General features: G+C 45.4%; 1 protein-coding gene across 1 annotated transcript in view; it reads left to right on the top strand.

The window, feature by feature from the left end:
- The window catches only part of AHCY (adenosylhomocysteinase), a 145,033-nt gene extending 142,427 nt beyond the window's left edge, over positions 1-2,606 (top strand). Inside the window, exon 10 of the mRNA XM_085619093.1 lies at positions 1,315-2,606. Within this exon, the coding sequence (XP_085475219.1) occupies positions 1,315-1,446 (132 nt within the window). The 3' untranslated portion in view covers positions 1,447-2,606. The remainder of the gene's footprint in view (positions 1-1,314) is intronic.
- The last annotated feature ends 13,077 nt before the right edge of the window (positions 2,607-15,683 follow it).

Below are 15,683 nucleotides of genomic sequence, written 5' to 3'. Positions count from 1 at the left end.
GCATAATTCCACTGACCGGGTCGATAATGTCTGTTCTTCTGCTTCCTTATTTCAGTCCTTGTGTAATTATTGTTGTAACTGAACTTCTTGCTCCTTTCCACCAACTCCGTCCCTGAACTACAACTGTAGGTGCAGGTGTTGAGCTGGAGTACGGTTTAGCAGTCGCCTAAAGACTTGTTTAAGGAAGACTGGATTCCCCTTGGCTTCCTCTTTAGTTCAATAATTATTTTTTTACCAGTTGTATGGCTTCAGCCATGTAATGCGATGATACTAGTGTCTTAATGCGTAAAGCTTTTATAGGGGTTGCAGAGCCCGTGCTTTAGTCTCTTTGCAGAGTAGGGAATTTACAAGCGCTTCAGGATCTTCCAAGTGAGAGCAGGAAAGTCTTGGGAGACTCAGCAAAGCGGGGTTGACGCGTTCACCTTGCTGTGTGAGCGTCTGCTGCTATAGGAACCAGATAACCAACTATGCATGCCTTACTAAGCAAGACTTCGTGCCGTCGCACAGGCCTGGTGCAAACTGCCTGCAAGGTCGAAACCGGTCACGCTACCTCTTCCATTCAGCCAGTGCTAACCATAGGATAGTGCCTAGAAGCGTACGCACATCAGCAAATGTCAGATCTGCACACACACATCACAAAGATATATACTTTTTCTGAAAGCCTACTTGCCCTTTCTGCAGCGGAGATGTGGCGTGATAACATTGTTCACACTTAGCAAAATGTTGAAGCTGTGTATTTACACTGCTTTATTTATTGTTGTCTTTATGGTACGTTGTTTTAGGATTTTGGAGTTGACCTTAGATTAGATTTACTATAGAAGAAAACCTTTAATACCGATGTGTAGTACTAGCCACCCAGCCGTGCGAACAAGTTTAAAGTTTTAATTTACACAAATGCCACGTGGTGGTAGCTGTCTTCAGCTTGACAGGAGGCACGAATTTGATGCAAGTTTCGGCTTCAATGTGTTTACACGTGTATATGTCCCCTTCAGCAATCCTGTGCTGTTTTAGGATTTTGGAGTTGACCTTGGATTAGATTTACTATAGAAGAAAACCTTTCATACCGATGTGTAGTACTAGCCACCCAGCCGTGCGAACAGGTTTAAAGTTTTAATTTACACAAATGCCACGTGGTGGTAGCTGTCTTCAGCTTGGCAGGAGGCACGAATTTGATGCAAGTTTCGGCTTCAATGTGTTTACAAGTGTATATGTCCCCTTCAGCAATCCTGTGCTGTCACTGTTCTATTTGTGTTGCTTCTCTTGTCTACCTGCCTCCGTTTAGGTTTCTGATTGTCCTGAAATGTTTCTTTGCAGCTGGATGAGGCCGTGGCTGCAGCTCATCTCGACAAACTGGGCGTGAAGCTGACCAAATTGACGGACGAGCAGGCCAAGTACCTGGGTCTGAACAAGGACGGGCCGTTCAAGCCGGACCACTACCGATACTAGATCTGCGGGGGCTCGGCGCTCTCCCGGATGCAGCATTTGTCCTCCTCTGCCCTCCAAACCATATCACAACAATCTGTGTTTTTCGTATCTGGGGAAATGTGCAGTTCCTGTTAGTCTCGCCTTGTTACAAATGTTAGAGAGCAGCACTCGGCAAACCCTGCAGCGTCGGTAAATTGTAATGCACAAATGATGAAACGACAACGGACAGCTACTCCGTCTCCTTCCGCCAAGGTCACCCTCTCCTCACTGAAGAGGGTTCGTCACTTGCTGCCTTTTCGCTCTGGACCAAGTCACTCAAAACCCATCATGCGCTTGTCACCAGTTGCTGCTTCCTCTGTGCACATCTGCAGGCAGTGTTGTCTGGACACGCGACAACTCAGTGGTACAGACGGGGCTTTTTGTTACAGTATCAGTGTAATAAAATGTAAAAATGTTTTTTTCGTGGCAGGGGCAGTTTTGCAAGCATGCGAAGGGCTGCACTCTGATTTGCTGCTCGAAATGTAAAGATTTCTGAATTTGTCTACTGTGCTTTTCAACTTCACCCTGTGCCCTTACGCATGTCACTTGTACGTTGAGTGTTCTAGTGGCAGGTGTTTTAGAAATGAACTGTTTCAAATAATACTGTGCTAGCTAATTGGTAAATTCTTAAGCTATACTGTTCTCTACCGTGGATATAATATGGGGCTCATCTCTAGCACTGGAGTGTCAAGTACCAGCACTTAAAGCCATTCGGTTACATCAAATCACTTCCTTTTGTTCCCCTCCTGCCCATAAAAACACTTGATATGTTGCGGCAAGTTCAGTAGTACTGTCACTCATCATCAGACGTCTCGAACTGGTGGAGAGATTTTTAGCGTTCCACAAAAACCAAAAGCGCTTCATGTTTTCTGCCATTAAAGTGGGCTCAGTATTGCTTATTGGTCCATGCTACTGGCTTTAAATTGACACTTAATAAAACATTTTGACTTCTGTGACAATTCCTTCCATAACCTTGAGCCTTCTTGAATCACTGTAAAATTGAGTTTTTATATATGCGATTAGGGAGGGAGACGTGATGCTTGCACTATAAAGCTGAGCAATGTTTTACAAAATGAAGGTGTTACTTTGCGGGGAAAAACTGACTTGTACGAAAGTAACTCAGTAAATGGATGTTTGCCGAAGATGTCTCTGCTGTCGTGTGTTCGGTCTGCCAGTGCAGTTTGTATGCATCTCCCCTGTCCTGCGCCGTGAACTTATTGCTAGAAACCACCTCTAAATGCGGCTAATGATGCAGGTGTGAGCTGCCACCAAGTGGTCAAATCGAAGGCCAGCCCAATACCCTTTATGCCTGTTTAACTTGGAGACCGCTTTTGCTGCCCGCCAGAGAACATGTGAGCAAAGCAAAAACGTATACGGCGGGGAAAGGCTTTGGATCAAGAAAGTGGCGGCTCGCATAGGGCGTGCTGCGGGGCTTCACCGGCCATTCTTTGTCATTCACATTTTGGAACAGCCCGTGCTGGATCCTTTGGGCATTGGAACGGTGCTGTGATACACGGTGAGTTGCTGTTGCACTGTAGTTTCCGCTAGGTGTCGCTTCACTACAGCTAAATGCCGCGAAACACCTCCCAAATGCTTTAAGTACAGCGCACTCTCTCTACCCCCCCCCACACGCAGCACCTGTTGAACCTGTACTTTGCAGTTTTGGAGCCGTGTGGGAGGATCTGGATTTGATTACTTCCAATCCGCATTTGCCAACGTACTTGGTGACAATCTAGTTTTCGTTTCAGTCCATTGAGTTTAATGGTTTAATTGGAAGTTTAGTCGTAGTGGTGATATCCATGCAGACTGTCATCCTACCCATGCATTCCAATTCAACCATTCAATAGTTCATCTGGTCAGTCATCCATCCATTCATCTACTCGTTATAACTCACAACCGCACGTACAAAATCACCAGTCATTGAAGAAACACTTTAAAAAAAAAATCACAAAAAAACTTAATGTCCTTACCAGTGCTTGTTTAAGACAGAAATGTTTCATTTTCTTCTGAAGTCGTTCTTTGTTTCTCAGACGTTTTACAGTTATTGAAAACACGGTCATTTTTTATTCTGTCTGGGAAGAAAATAAATATTCAAAGTCCAGTACTGTTTACATTCTTATACAAAGTAATCCACTATGAAATAAAAAGGCCCGTATGGGGGGGGGGGGGGGGGGGAGATCAATATTTCTTGCATCATAGCATGCCTATCCTGTTGCGAGGGCTCTGAGTACTTGTCACTGTATTCTACCTGTTAGGGGTTTTAAAATAATAATCACAAAATACCCACGTTTGGTACGGGACATGTAGCAGGACAGAGTAAAGCCACAACAGTACACATTAGAGATAATTAATCTTCCCGTACATTTGGCACATGATAGACTTGGGTGATTCCGAAGGTTAGGCCCTGCGTTCTCACCACTGAATAGCCATCTGGAAAAGCAATGTGAAGGCGCACGTCCCCACACAAGGATCAGGGCTTGGCTGGGCATGGTTCCAACAATATTCCCCTAATGTATGCCCTGTCCTTACATATTTTGATGTTTTTGAGGACACCCTCTCAAGGTAGTCTGGCGGCTCCAAATGCAGTGATCCATAACTGCGGCCCATCTGTCAATGGATGGGGCCATGCTCTTACCACACTCGCGGTATGTCTCACTTGGCAACCAACAACCCGGAGGCCCAGCCAGATCAGCACCCTTTGGTATCTGTTTTGCTCTGTCATCTCTGATGTGTTAAGGTCTGTTATCTTCCAGCTTAGTATGTCCTCCAAGGTGTTCAGCCTTCTCTTTCAAAATGGCGATAGGATGGGCCAGTATCAAAATGTGTGCACTAGGTCCCCAGTGGGGTTGTCGCTCCAGAGGCAACTTCCCTTACTGATCATTCCCATTTTAAGCAGTCGTGTCCTAGTGAGATAGGTGAGGTGTAGCAGCTTGTTTGTTTAACCGTAACTAGAAAGCTATCACCTCTCTGGGAACAGCCACTGCCTTGATCCAGTCATCATCTTCCATTGATCCTATGTCTCGCTCCCACGCCTCCCTCAACCGCACCAATGGGTCCGGCATATTGCAAAGTAGTGTGATACATGGCAGACCGTTTGTGATCCTTGATATTAGTGAGGAGGATCTTTGTCTCCAAGGATGAGAATTCCGAGATGTCTGCTGCTGGGCTATGATCAGAGGGATCCTAGTTCCCCTCCACAGCGGCGTCTCCAGGGTTAGCCTACCCACCCATCCCATAGATTTCATCTAATCGGTATGGCGTCTTTATATTGACGACATTCTCAAACTTTGGCAGGGTGACAGTGAGATTTGTAACATCTTTTGTGAATGGATTAACACCCTGAATCCCCTTCCTAAGATTCACTAAGAATATCTCTGCTGAGAGACTCCCCTTCCTTGATCTACCCGTCCCACTTGAAGGGCGGCTGCGTACAGTCACCTACAGGAAGCCGATGAACTGCAACAGTTGACAAACTCAGCAACCGGGTGGGGGTGGGGGGGGGGGGGGGGGAGAACCATTGTCTTGCTCACCCTTTGACGCTCCAAGAGCCTGACTCAGCCATTTAATCGCTGTCTATTTCGTGTACTTTTTCACAGGTTGCTTATACACCAGTGCGCGTCTTCTCATCCACTTACAGTTGGGGTACAGCAAACCCCCTTATATGGTAAGCCTTGCTGCTGGTGAAACGGGCTTTCACCTGCATTACTGTCCCTGAAATGCGCATTGTGGTTTAGTCACGAATGTGTGCCGGTTTTCTGTACTTGGGGTTTATCTTTACGTGAGATCCTGACGTTGGATCAGTTTATACCTGCACTATTAGGGCGAACCTGACCCCAGCATACACCTTTATACTGCATGCCACTATATGTAAAGACCTTTACTTGATTTATTTCTTACTTTCTCCTTGTAATGGAGTGTACTGGTAGATTGAGGTGGTGAAGCTAACCTCGCTGGACAACTCTGAAAGGAGCCAACTTAAAATACCAGATTTCTAAAAACCATGACGCTTTACCTTTTTTAGACTGACTCCGTTTTCAAAATTGTTAATTTGCACTCAATTCAGCGTTTTAGCTCCTGGCTCATGTGGGGCATAAAAGTACCTGCTGACTCGACCGCGCAGCATGTAATTAAGTGTACTGGTAGATTGAGGTGGTGAAGCTAACCTCGCTGGACAATCTGGTATTTTCAAGTTTGCTCCTTTCAATGATGCTTTACCTTTTTTAGACTGACCAATTTTCAAAATTGTTAATTTGCACTTGTAGCGCCGATGTGTAATCGCGCTGCCTAACTGACCTGCGGTGCCCGTATGTAAGAACGGGCCCGCCTCCTAAAGGTCAGCGTTTTAGCTCCTGGCTCACGTGGGTCATAAAAGTACTTGCTGACACGTCTGTGCAGCGGGCGCGCCAATGGCAAGCCCGTCTGCGCCTGGAACTCACTATGCGCCAGGACCCCTGGCCGTTCCTTTCCCAAACATACACAAGAGATCAATTACTTGCCCTGGATCTAGGTAACGGCTGTCCCTCCCCATTATAGGATGGGAAGAAGGGTGACCCTTATTACTGTAATGGCTGTGGTTTCTCAGTGCCATGTAGGGATACAGCAGCAAATCTCCTAGGGGCCACTGATCTGAGACCTAGGTCTGGAGACAATAGTTTAGATAGTGCTGTTGGAACTCCTCGTGTAGTGGAACCCCCACACGCACCTGGTCGGAGGGAAATAAGCAACGAGGAATGTGGGAGAAGGCCATTTGCCTGCTTCCTGCTGAACACTAGATCTCTTGTTTTCCCTTGTAATAGCTAATAATAGCTAATAACGTCATCCCAAGAGTGACTGCCCTTAGGGCCTCCCAGAAGATACAATGGGAATCCACAGACTCTTGGTTCTCTTTTACAAATTGCTGGCTCATGTGGTGACAAGCCTCGAAACTCCTTGCTCTGAACGCTCCATAGGCTCAGCCGCCAGCCTGAAATAGAATGGGTCGGTCCCCAAGTTATGTTCAGTGCCACTGGCGAGGGGTCCGAAAGACCCCTCACCAGTAGATGACCATCAAGTACTCAGTGGCCATCCCTTTGGGGAATGAGAAAGTAGTCCAATCTTGAGAAGGACCAATGGGTCCCGGAGTAGGTGTATCTGCGTTTTGTCTGATTATGTGCTCTTCACATGTCAGCCAGGGCCGTATTAAGTAAAAAAGTGGAGTGTATTTTTGGGCCGTGGATGGCAGCGGTGGATGTGGAAGAATGATCAAGGCACCGTGGAGGAGCGATCAAGTACACAATGGCCATTCCTTCGGGGAATGAGAAAATTGTCCAGTCTAGCGAAGGACCGATGTGCAATACAAAACAAATGCCAACGTGCACACTTTTTTGAATTTGAGAATCGTGACTTTGTTTTTTAACTGTAGTGCTTCAAAATGCCAAGGACCGATGTGCCCCAGGGTAGAAGGTGTATCCGCATTTTGTTGGATGATGTGTTCTCCAGACTTCAACCAGGGACATATTAAGTAAAAAAGTGGAGAGTATTGTCAAGCCGCAGTCAGCGATGGATGTGGAGGAACGGTCAAGGCGGGGATTTATCACCCCATTGTCACCCCTCAGTGTCCATGGTGCATCAGGTAGTTCCCTGACGAGACCACCCAGTTTTCCCAGAAAGTCAGAGGTGAGAGACGTAAACGCAAATCGGGGAAACCTGGGAGCCATGCAAACTGCCAGTTACCACCACGTATTGGCCCAGATTAGCATTCCATACCTTGGATACCACCAGGGGAACACGTTTACTGCCTTGATGGAATCCAGAGTGATAAACTTGTAACACCCACGGGCCAGAAAAGGGCAATTGTTGTCCATGAGGTGTATATCGTGAAGCATAAGAATGTCTCGGTTGGATATCTGGACAACCTTTAGAACTGCCTCTTGTTTGATCTTGTCAAGCATACCTTTGACATTCCACAAGAGGATTTTCAATGTACCCGGGGAGATGTGCCTTTGAGTCTCGGTTATGTGCTCAGGTCTGCCATACATGGTGTAGTCTAGTTTGTGTTTTCAACAACTCACATGTTATTCACTAGGTGTACCGTAATTGGACCAAAACCACCCTTTCCCATCCACAACTACCCCCTGGCCCCCCCCCCCCCCCATATATTTCGTGAACTAGAAGTACATGTGGTGCAACTAGGGACAGCATCCAACTGGGCTAAACTGAGATGTGTATCTCCCCTACTGTGCAACTACTCTCCCCAACTACCCTAAGAGGAGGAACCTCGTAATGGAGCAAATTCAAACCAACTAAGGCAGAAAGTAATGGGAGGCCTGGTGTGGTAACGTTGCAGAGTTGCATCGCACCCTCACTAAACTATGTGCAGGGTCCTGCCTGTCTGTAATCCACAAACACTATGCAAGGTTTGGTTAAAGTTCAGTAGATGTCCTCTGGGATACCTGCAATGCACAGATAATTCCTCCTCGATTTGCCCTTGGCATCTTCCACTTGGGATTCTAGATGTCCCACCAAGCATTGCAGGGTCAGGAAGCAGGACTTGTGCGATTTGACTCTGTCCTCCGTCTCGGAGACACTGCACTCCACCTCGGTGACCCTGTGTGTTGTGTTCCTTTGGTCTTGTCAAATCAGGGCCATATGTACCTTTAGTTCCCCCATTTTGCCCTCCACTGTATGTGTAAGATCATGGATCACTTGCAGGATTGAGGAAGACTGTAGCCCCTCTGCTGGTGGAGAGTTGCACTCAGTCGTGCTGGCATTGTCCGTGGGGTCGCCCGTTTGGTGAATTTATCTATTTTGTGTTGCAGACCTAGATGGTTTGTCTCTTGCCATGTTGCAGTCGGGGACACACCGATGAGAGTGGACAGAGGTAAACAGCCAACAGGATGTGCCCAGCACCACCAGGTCATGGGCAATTTGGAGCATGTCCCCTGTGGGAGCCCCACACCTGGAGTGGCTGAGCGACGCACCAACAGGCAATTACATCTTTGCCTGATAAACCATGGTCTGTTACATGGTAATAAGTCCAGTCACTTTGCCCTTTCCTCACCTTTCATGAGTCACTGATGGCTCAGCTCCAACACCTGGCTCAGGCCTACTCCAGTGGGCCCTATATTTCAAGGCCAGTGTGCTGCGTGGCTTGACCATGCAGCTGAACACGAGCCGCACAGGCAGGGTCACAGACTTTGCGGCTCCGTCAAAGGTCCTTTCAGGCTTCCATTTCACCCCTACTGATTGGGGGAGGGGGGGGGGTCACAGGGCCTTGCAAGGCAGGGAGCGTTCAGTCGCAGATGGGCCAACAACCAGACAGCATCCCTGAGCCTGCCCCCGGCTGCCACCACACAGCAGGTCCCCCACAGTGGCCCTGTAGATAAAGGCACTGTGTGGCCGGCGGGTCCCTAGACCCACTTTTCCTTAGACCATGTGGTTGCTACTATTGGGGCGGTGGAGTATCCTCTTCAGGTCTGTTGCACATCTGCCCTAATGGCTTTCCCTCAGCTCTGACAGAGGCCTGATGGGGGGCACTGATCATCCTTGAGGCCAGGCCCCAGGTGCAGAAGTGTGTGGGAAGGGCTCTGCGTCAGTCCCAAGCACTGTCCACAGCACCTGGTGTGTTTTTCCACTCCTTTCTGGCATAGGCCTGCCTCTGGCCCATGGGCACCGTCACAGTCTGACAAGATTTGGCCCCTGGGCATAGCCCCCAGTATTGCCAGCTGCAGGGGGGTCGTTCAGGACAGCTAGGCAGTCTCCAGCCGTGCATTGTTGCCACTGGCACATGTGCAGGCTCAAGGCACGGCCCCCTGTTTGTGCTGCCTACTAGGGGAAGTGCGAGCCACAATCATGCAGTGTAGGATGAATGGGGGGGGGTCCCCATCACTGATCCAACACATGGGGCTGGGGTCACTGCAGAATACAGTTTTTGTCGCCGTGGGAGGCTGGAAACCCAGCCCTTCAGTCACACAACCTGAGAGGCCCCTCTCTGTGTGTGGCAGCTGAGACCCCTCCAGTTGATGTAAGCTAGGCAAGGAATTTAGGAGGGTATCTCCCATTCTCTGCCAAATCGTGCTCAACCCAGGCAAGGAGGCCCTGGGGAGCAACCGGCTTAGTCCGTATTTCAAGCCCGATGCGGCGGAGCTCTGCTAAAGAGCATCTGCCATGTTTGACTTTTTAGGCAACACCCCCCTTTTAGTGGTTCTTAACCTTTTAAATTCTGGGGACCCCCCACTTTATCATTAGTAGAATCCAGGGACCACCCACTAAATCATTATTGGAATATGGGGACCTCACTGAGTCATTAGTCTATTCTGGGCACACACTCCTTAGCAATTTCGATGATTTGAACCGCAAAACAATACCCAAAAATACAGGAAAATATCAAACACACATGTTGAAATATTTTATTTATTTCGCAAATATATAAAACAATGAAAATGTTAATGGTAAGATTGGTGCTTTTCTAAAATCATTTGTCTATACTATATTCTGTTTGATGCACTTGCTCCCACAAATCAGTCGGAGGATACCAACTTAATTTTTTGTCTCCAACTTCAAATTCTCCATACTTACACATTTTATATTTTTCATTTTGCTTCTCTAAATACATGTTTGTTTAATTTCAAAAGAAGTCTGTGGACCCCCCTGAGTAGGCATTGTGGACCCTCAGTGGTCCCAGGGCCACAGTTTAAGAACCACTGAGTGATAACCACTTATCAATTAACTCTTTCTGGTAGTCCACTAGAGTGGCAGACTTGCATCACTATATTCTTTGTGCCACATAGTCTGGCTGGTTTCACTGGGGGCCCTCGTGATACAGCACAATGGGGGTCACAGCTTCACATTAATTTCATCGTAAGGGTGGGGGGGGGGGTGTTGTGACTATACATGCAAGCACTGCACTTCCTCATACTTGATTGAACTTTGGTTTCCTCCTGCTCCTCTCACTTGCCTCCTCCAGATCTGCTGTTTGCAGAGAAGCTTCTCAGTGGACTTCTGGTAGTCGCGGTGCACCTGGAGATGCCACAGTCCAGTCTGATCACAGTCTGGCTTCTTGACTCCTATTCCACTCAAGGAGTTCACTTGTTTAGCACATCAGAACATTGCATTAAAAGATTTGGACAGCAAAGACTATAGAGAAGGGCTCCAAAAGCATAGTGCTTCAACACAGCAACAAGCATTGGCATAGCCAATAGGTCTCGCCTTTGGGCCGTGTTATTAGTTTTGCAGATTATGAGGCCTCCATAAGTAATATGTTGAAAATTGTCTAAAGATAGGCTAAAATAAGAATAGTTTATGAAGAGTGCCTTATGTCCAACCTAAAGGAACGTCAGATATCCGGTCTAGATTGCCATATGTCAAGGAGAGAATTATTTCAAGCCATATACGTTAACTTAACAACCTAACTCATTCAGTGAATTGTAGCCTTGGTTAACGTCAATTGAAGCATTTAAGCACTATCTCTGGATTACAGTAGTTTGTAAAAGGAAAAGTAGGATGGAAATGAGTGCTTACGCTTCAGAGTTTAGAGATTCATGAAAAAAATTGCTTCAGTACTACTCACATCATTCTTTGCATGTCTGGCGTCCAACACGCTGCAAGGTGGTATGTTCAGACTGGCATGCTTTAAGAAGATTTTCCTGTACAGGATTATTGAAAATCTGCAGCATCAACTAAATGCATAAGCATTCTACTAGCATGCGCCCGTTCTTTTTTCATACAACAGATTGCAATACATTTTGTTAATCTCCCCTCTGCCTTCAAAATGACACCCATCATTCCATCATCTTTAACTGTACATAAAACGTGCAGTCATGTCGCTTAAATGGCCATTCTATGCCATCTTCAACAAGGGCTTGCACGGATCTACATCACGGCGAGGGAGCAGCAGGGAACGCTTCGTGACCGTACGTTTTATGGTCATGGGTCCTATTTTTTCCCTCGGTTATCACGGAGGACGTTTCATTCCCATACCCAGTGTTTACAACGTAAAAATAGTACCTGCATGTTTCTGAGAAGTGCCGGTACTGTCCAATTAAAAGTACTAAGTCTGTTTTGAGTAGTGCCGGTTCCTCTCCCCCAAATAAACAAGCATTTTCAATGCCAAGTCAAGTCAAAGATACTTTATTTCGAATTTAGTGTTTAAATTCATAAAAAGTTGTGTACATACAATTAAAAATCACAACCCAAATATAAAGTTCCCTTGACAATTTAACAATCCATAACCGCTCTTGATTTCATTATTGATTTTAAAAAACGGACAATAAAATATATACAATCCATATGCAGTAGTTGTAAAAACATTAAAGCAGGTTTAACTTGGGTGAAGTTCATTTTCTTTAAAATTGGTGTCAGATAGGTTTTCCTGGGGACAGAATAAAAATTACAAAAAAACATAAAATGTACTAGGTTTTGTGAAGATTGTCCATCACAACCGCATACCGGTAGCATCTGTCCCAAATGACCCACTTTGGGTCTAACCAATAGAAGATGGAATGTATTACATCTAAACCTGGTTAATTTTTCATGAGTCGTAAGGGTAGACATTGGGTAAGGTTCAGCAGTATGTGTAGTTTTTAAAGCAATATGTGACCGGACACTGGGTTTTGTAAACTCGGTCCCTTCCCTCTCTTGTGTCCTGTAATTCAAAAAGAGGGATTTGACCAGTTCAATGTCCTTTTTAAGGATCTCTTCAGGTTTAGAGAACAAGGAACCCCTTCCGATTGATTCAAATCCTTTTCTTGATATAGGAAAACCACGGGATCCGTATCTTATTTTCCAGAGCCAGACAATCTCTGAGTATATCCTGAGTCAAGGGTATGTCTTGGTTGATCCAGCACTGTAGCCAAAAGGTCATGGGGCTCATTGCTATCTGGTCGGCTATGTAAGGTACTCCAAGTTCTTCGTGAGCCACCAAGTTTGGAGTACTTAACGGGACACATAGAAGTCTTTTTAGGAACTTATTTTCCTCGACCTGTATGGGGTTTATCCCAGCACGTCCCCACAACTCACTACCATAAGTTGCTATGGCGATGCTCTCTGCTCTATATACCTGAAGCATAGCCCCTGTAGGTTTCTTCCCTATTTTAGTGGCGAAGTTAAAGATTGCTGCATTAGCCCGCGCCATCTCCCCCCTTTTTTTGTGTATAACGGCGTCCCACTTTAATTTATCATCAAATAGGACTCCCAAGTAAGAGAACACATTGGTACTTGGAATTAGATCTCCCCCTGTTTTAAAAATAAAAGACTTCCTTGATCGTTTGCCCAAACTCATAGTGTATGACTTTGTGGTGTTTATCTTCAGGTCTAGCTTGGACATGAACCCATGGAAAGAATTTAACAGGGTCTGGAGCCCAATTTCAGTTCTGGCTAAAAGTACAGTGTCATCCGCGTACAGCAGGAGGGGAATACCCCTTCCTGCTATTCGCGGGAAATCTGCCCCAGTCTCTACCAGGGTCCTCTCAAGATCATTGATGTAAAAATTAAATAAAAACGGGGCCATAATGCATCCTTGCCTAACACCTTTCTTAATAGGAAAGTCAGTTGTGACCTTTAAATCTTTGCCGTACCTAACATTTGCTCGGGTCGAAGAATGCAAATCCCTTAAAGTTAATCAACCCCGCATCTACCCCTCTCGCCTCCATGGCCCGCCAGAGCTTCGACCTGTTGACACAATCAAAGACTGATGAGAGGTCCATGAAGGCGAGATGAATCGAACCAGGATTTACCACAGTGTATTTATTAAGCAATAAATACAGGTTAAGACACTGTGTGGTAGTCGAGCGTCCTGCATGGAAACCATACTGACAATCTGTTAAAATCTTATTTTCAGCTGCCCAATCCTTCAGCCTAGTTAGAATAACATGCCCCATCACCTTCACAACCGAGTCTATAAGTGATATTGGTCTGTAGCAGCTCGTATCATTTCTATTACCTTTTTTGAACACCGGCACTATAGTGGACAGTGCCCAACTATTTAAACAGCCATCTGTGGCTGCCGCATTAAATACCGGACAGAGAATAGCTGCCCAGAATTGGGGGTCTGATTTGTATAAATCCGGAGGAATCCCATCGGGCCCCGGAGCTTTGTTACTTGTCAGACCCTTGATACCCTCCAGAATCTCCAATTCGGTAAATGTTATTGTAGAGGCAGCTCTACAGTTCACTCTATTGTTGTTAAGTTCAGTCGGGCAATCAAGCATTACTTTAAAGTAGTTGACCCAATCACTTTCGCCAATATGAGCCACAAGACCATCCCCTCCCACCTGATGGAATAAGGGACCGTTTACAGTTTTCCAGAACCTAGCACTATCTTTTAAAGTGCTACCGTCTACTAGTTCTTCCCTGGCCTCTTCTTTTAAAGAGGACCTACGGAGTGCTAAAGTATCCCTATACGACCTTCTCAGACTACGTACTGCCACTACGTGTCTGTTTTTTTTTTTGCAAGTGCTTCTTTTAATAGTTTAGCAGCCTTGGAACAGTTTTTATCAAACCATTTTGGGCCACAGTTAACATTATGTCCTGAACTTGTTAACAGTAGTCCAGATATTTTTATGGACAAGTTGACAAAGGCATCCAAAACGGATCTGGCCATTGTTCCGGCAGTTGTACAGGTGTCTATTTCTCCCGTACAATGGGTCTTTACTTTTTCATAGAAAACACTAGGCGATATTTGGGTCCATTTTAGCCTCCTTTTCCCATCGGTGGGTCTTAAGACTCCTGTAGCTGGTTTAGAACATATAGGATCAGACAGTATACCACCAAGGTAAACCGACAGCGGATTATGATCGCTAAATTCGTTAGTTAAAATGAAAAAATCCCCTAAATGGGAAATTAAAGAAGATGAAATCATAATATAATCAATAAAAGTTCCATTCCCTTTACCTATAAAGGTTGGGATGGTATACAAAGTGGACGGACTCATGAGACATAACTGACCCCATATCATGTTCACACAGGAAATCATTTAATTCCTCTCCATGTGATGTATGCTCAAAATGTAGACCAGGTATTAGTGGACAACCTAAGTTTGCTAAATAGGTATTGGAAGGATTACCGCATGGATGGATATTAAAATCCCCAGTAATAATTAAACTGTGTAGGATATTGGCCATATGTTTTTTTTATAAATATAGCCAGGGACTTGATATTTCCTCCATCTTCCACTGTAGATGGGGAGTTGTAAAAGTTTATTATCCCCCACTCTACTTGCCCCTTCCTTAGAATGATTGCTAAAATTCCGGGGTGAGAATGGGTGATCTGGCGCACATCACATTTAATGTCTAATGAAACATATGTTACAAGGCCTCCCACTGGCCGAGGGAGAGGCCGGAACAAAGTAAGCCTGATAACCAACTAGGTAATAGTTGTTATACATGTCCCAAGTTTCCTGTAGGTTTATAATCATATACTGGGTTACAAACGCAATCCAACGCGGGTCACTACTTTTCCTGGCCAACCCAGCAATATTCCAAGATAAGATATTATTTCTGGGAATCAGAGGTTTATCTATTACATTATCTTTGTTTTGAGCCTGTGTGGGAATTTGTGGATTTATTTCACCTAACACCGGGGGGGTTAGTCAGTCACACTCATCAATATCTGATAGTGGATGATATCTGTTCGTTAATTCCAATCCTTGAGCGAAGGGAGGATTATCCCTATTCCTCATATGTTGGGGACGGTTATTTATTCGATGAGAGGGATTCTGTCTCGTGGTATCCCTTAGGTGTGTGAGATCTTTACTATTGATATCAACTCTATGCAGCCAGGATTCCTGAGGGTAAAAGTATCTAAGGGACAAAATCACTATATTGGAACCAGAGCCCGGATAGCCCATTTGAAACTCCTGTAGGATTTTATTGGCAGTATATGGATTATCAAAATTCACAACAATACAATCGCCATTGTGTGATTTGGTTCTTTTGCCGATCCATTTAGTTCTACGGGCCATAATTATGAATCTATGAACATCCTGTCCCCTATATAAGTTGTTAGTAAACCATTGATTCAATTTATTTTTAAGTTGATCAAAATCTTCAGTAACCCCTTCCTTCAGTTGGGGGACATTACTTAGGATTACAGTGTAAGGTATGGATTCCCGTGGAAGGTCAATCGAGTTGAATTCCTGCAGATGATAATCAGAGGAAATCCGTTCCTGATTGATCATAAGATTATCAATGGTACTATTGTGTTTTTTGGATTCCTGTGGCCCCTGGGTGGGTATAGATTCAGTC

Source organism: Triturus cristatus, chromosome 7 (assembly GCF_964204655.1).
Source record: "Triturus cristatus chromosome 7, aTriCri1.1, whole genome shotgun sequence".
Classification (NCBI taxonomy): Eukaryota; Metazoa; Chordata; class Amphibia; order Caudata; family Salamandridae; genus Triturus; species Triturus cristatus.
The sequence above is the reverse complement of the archived record's forward strand: the minus strand, read 5'-3'. Positions and strand labels throughout refer to the sequence as shown.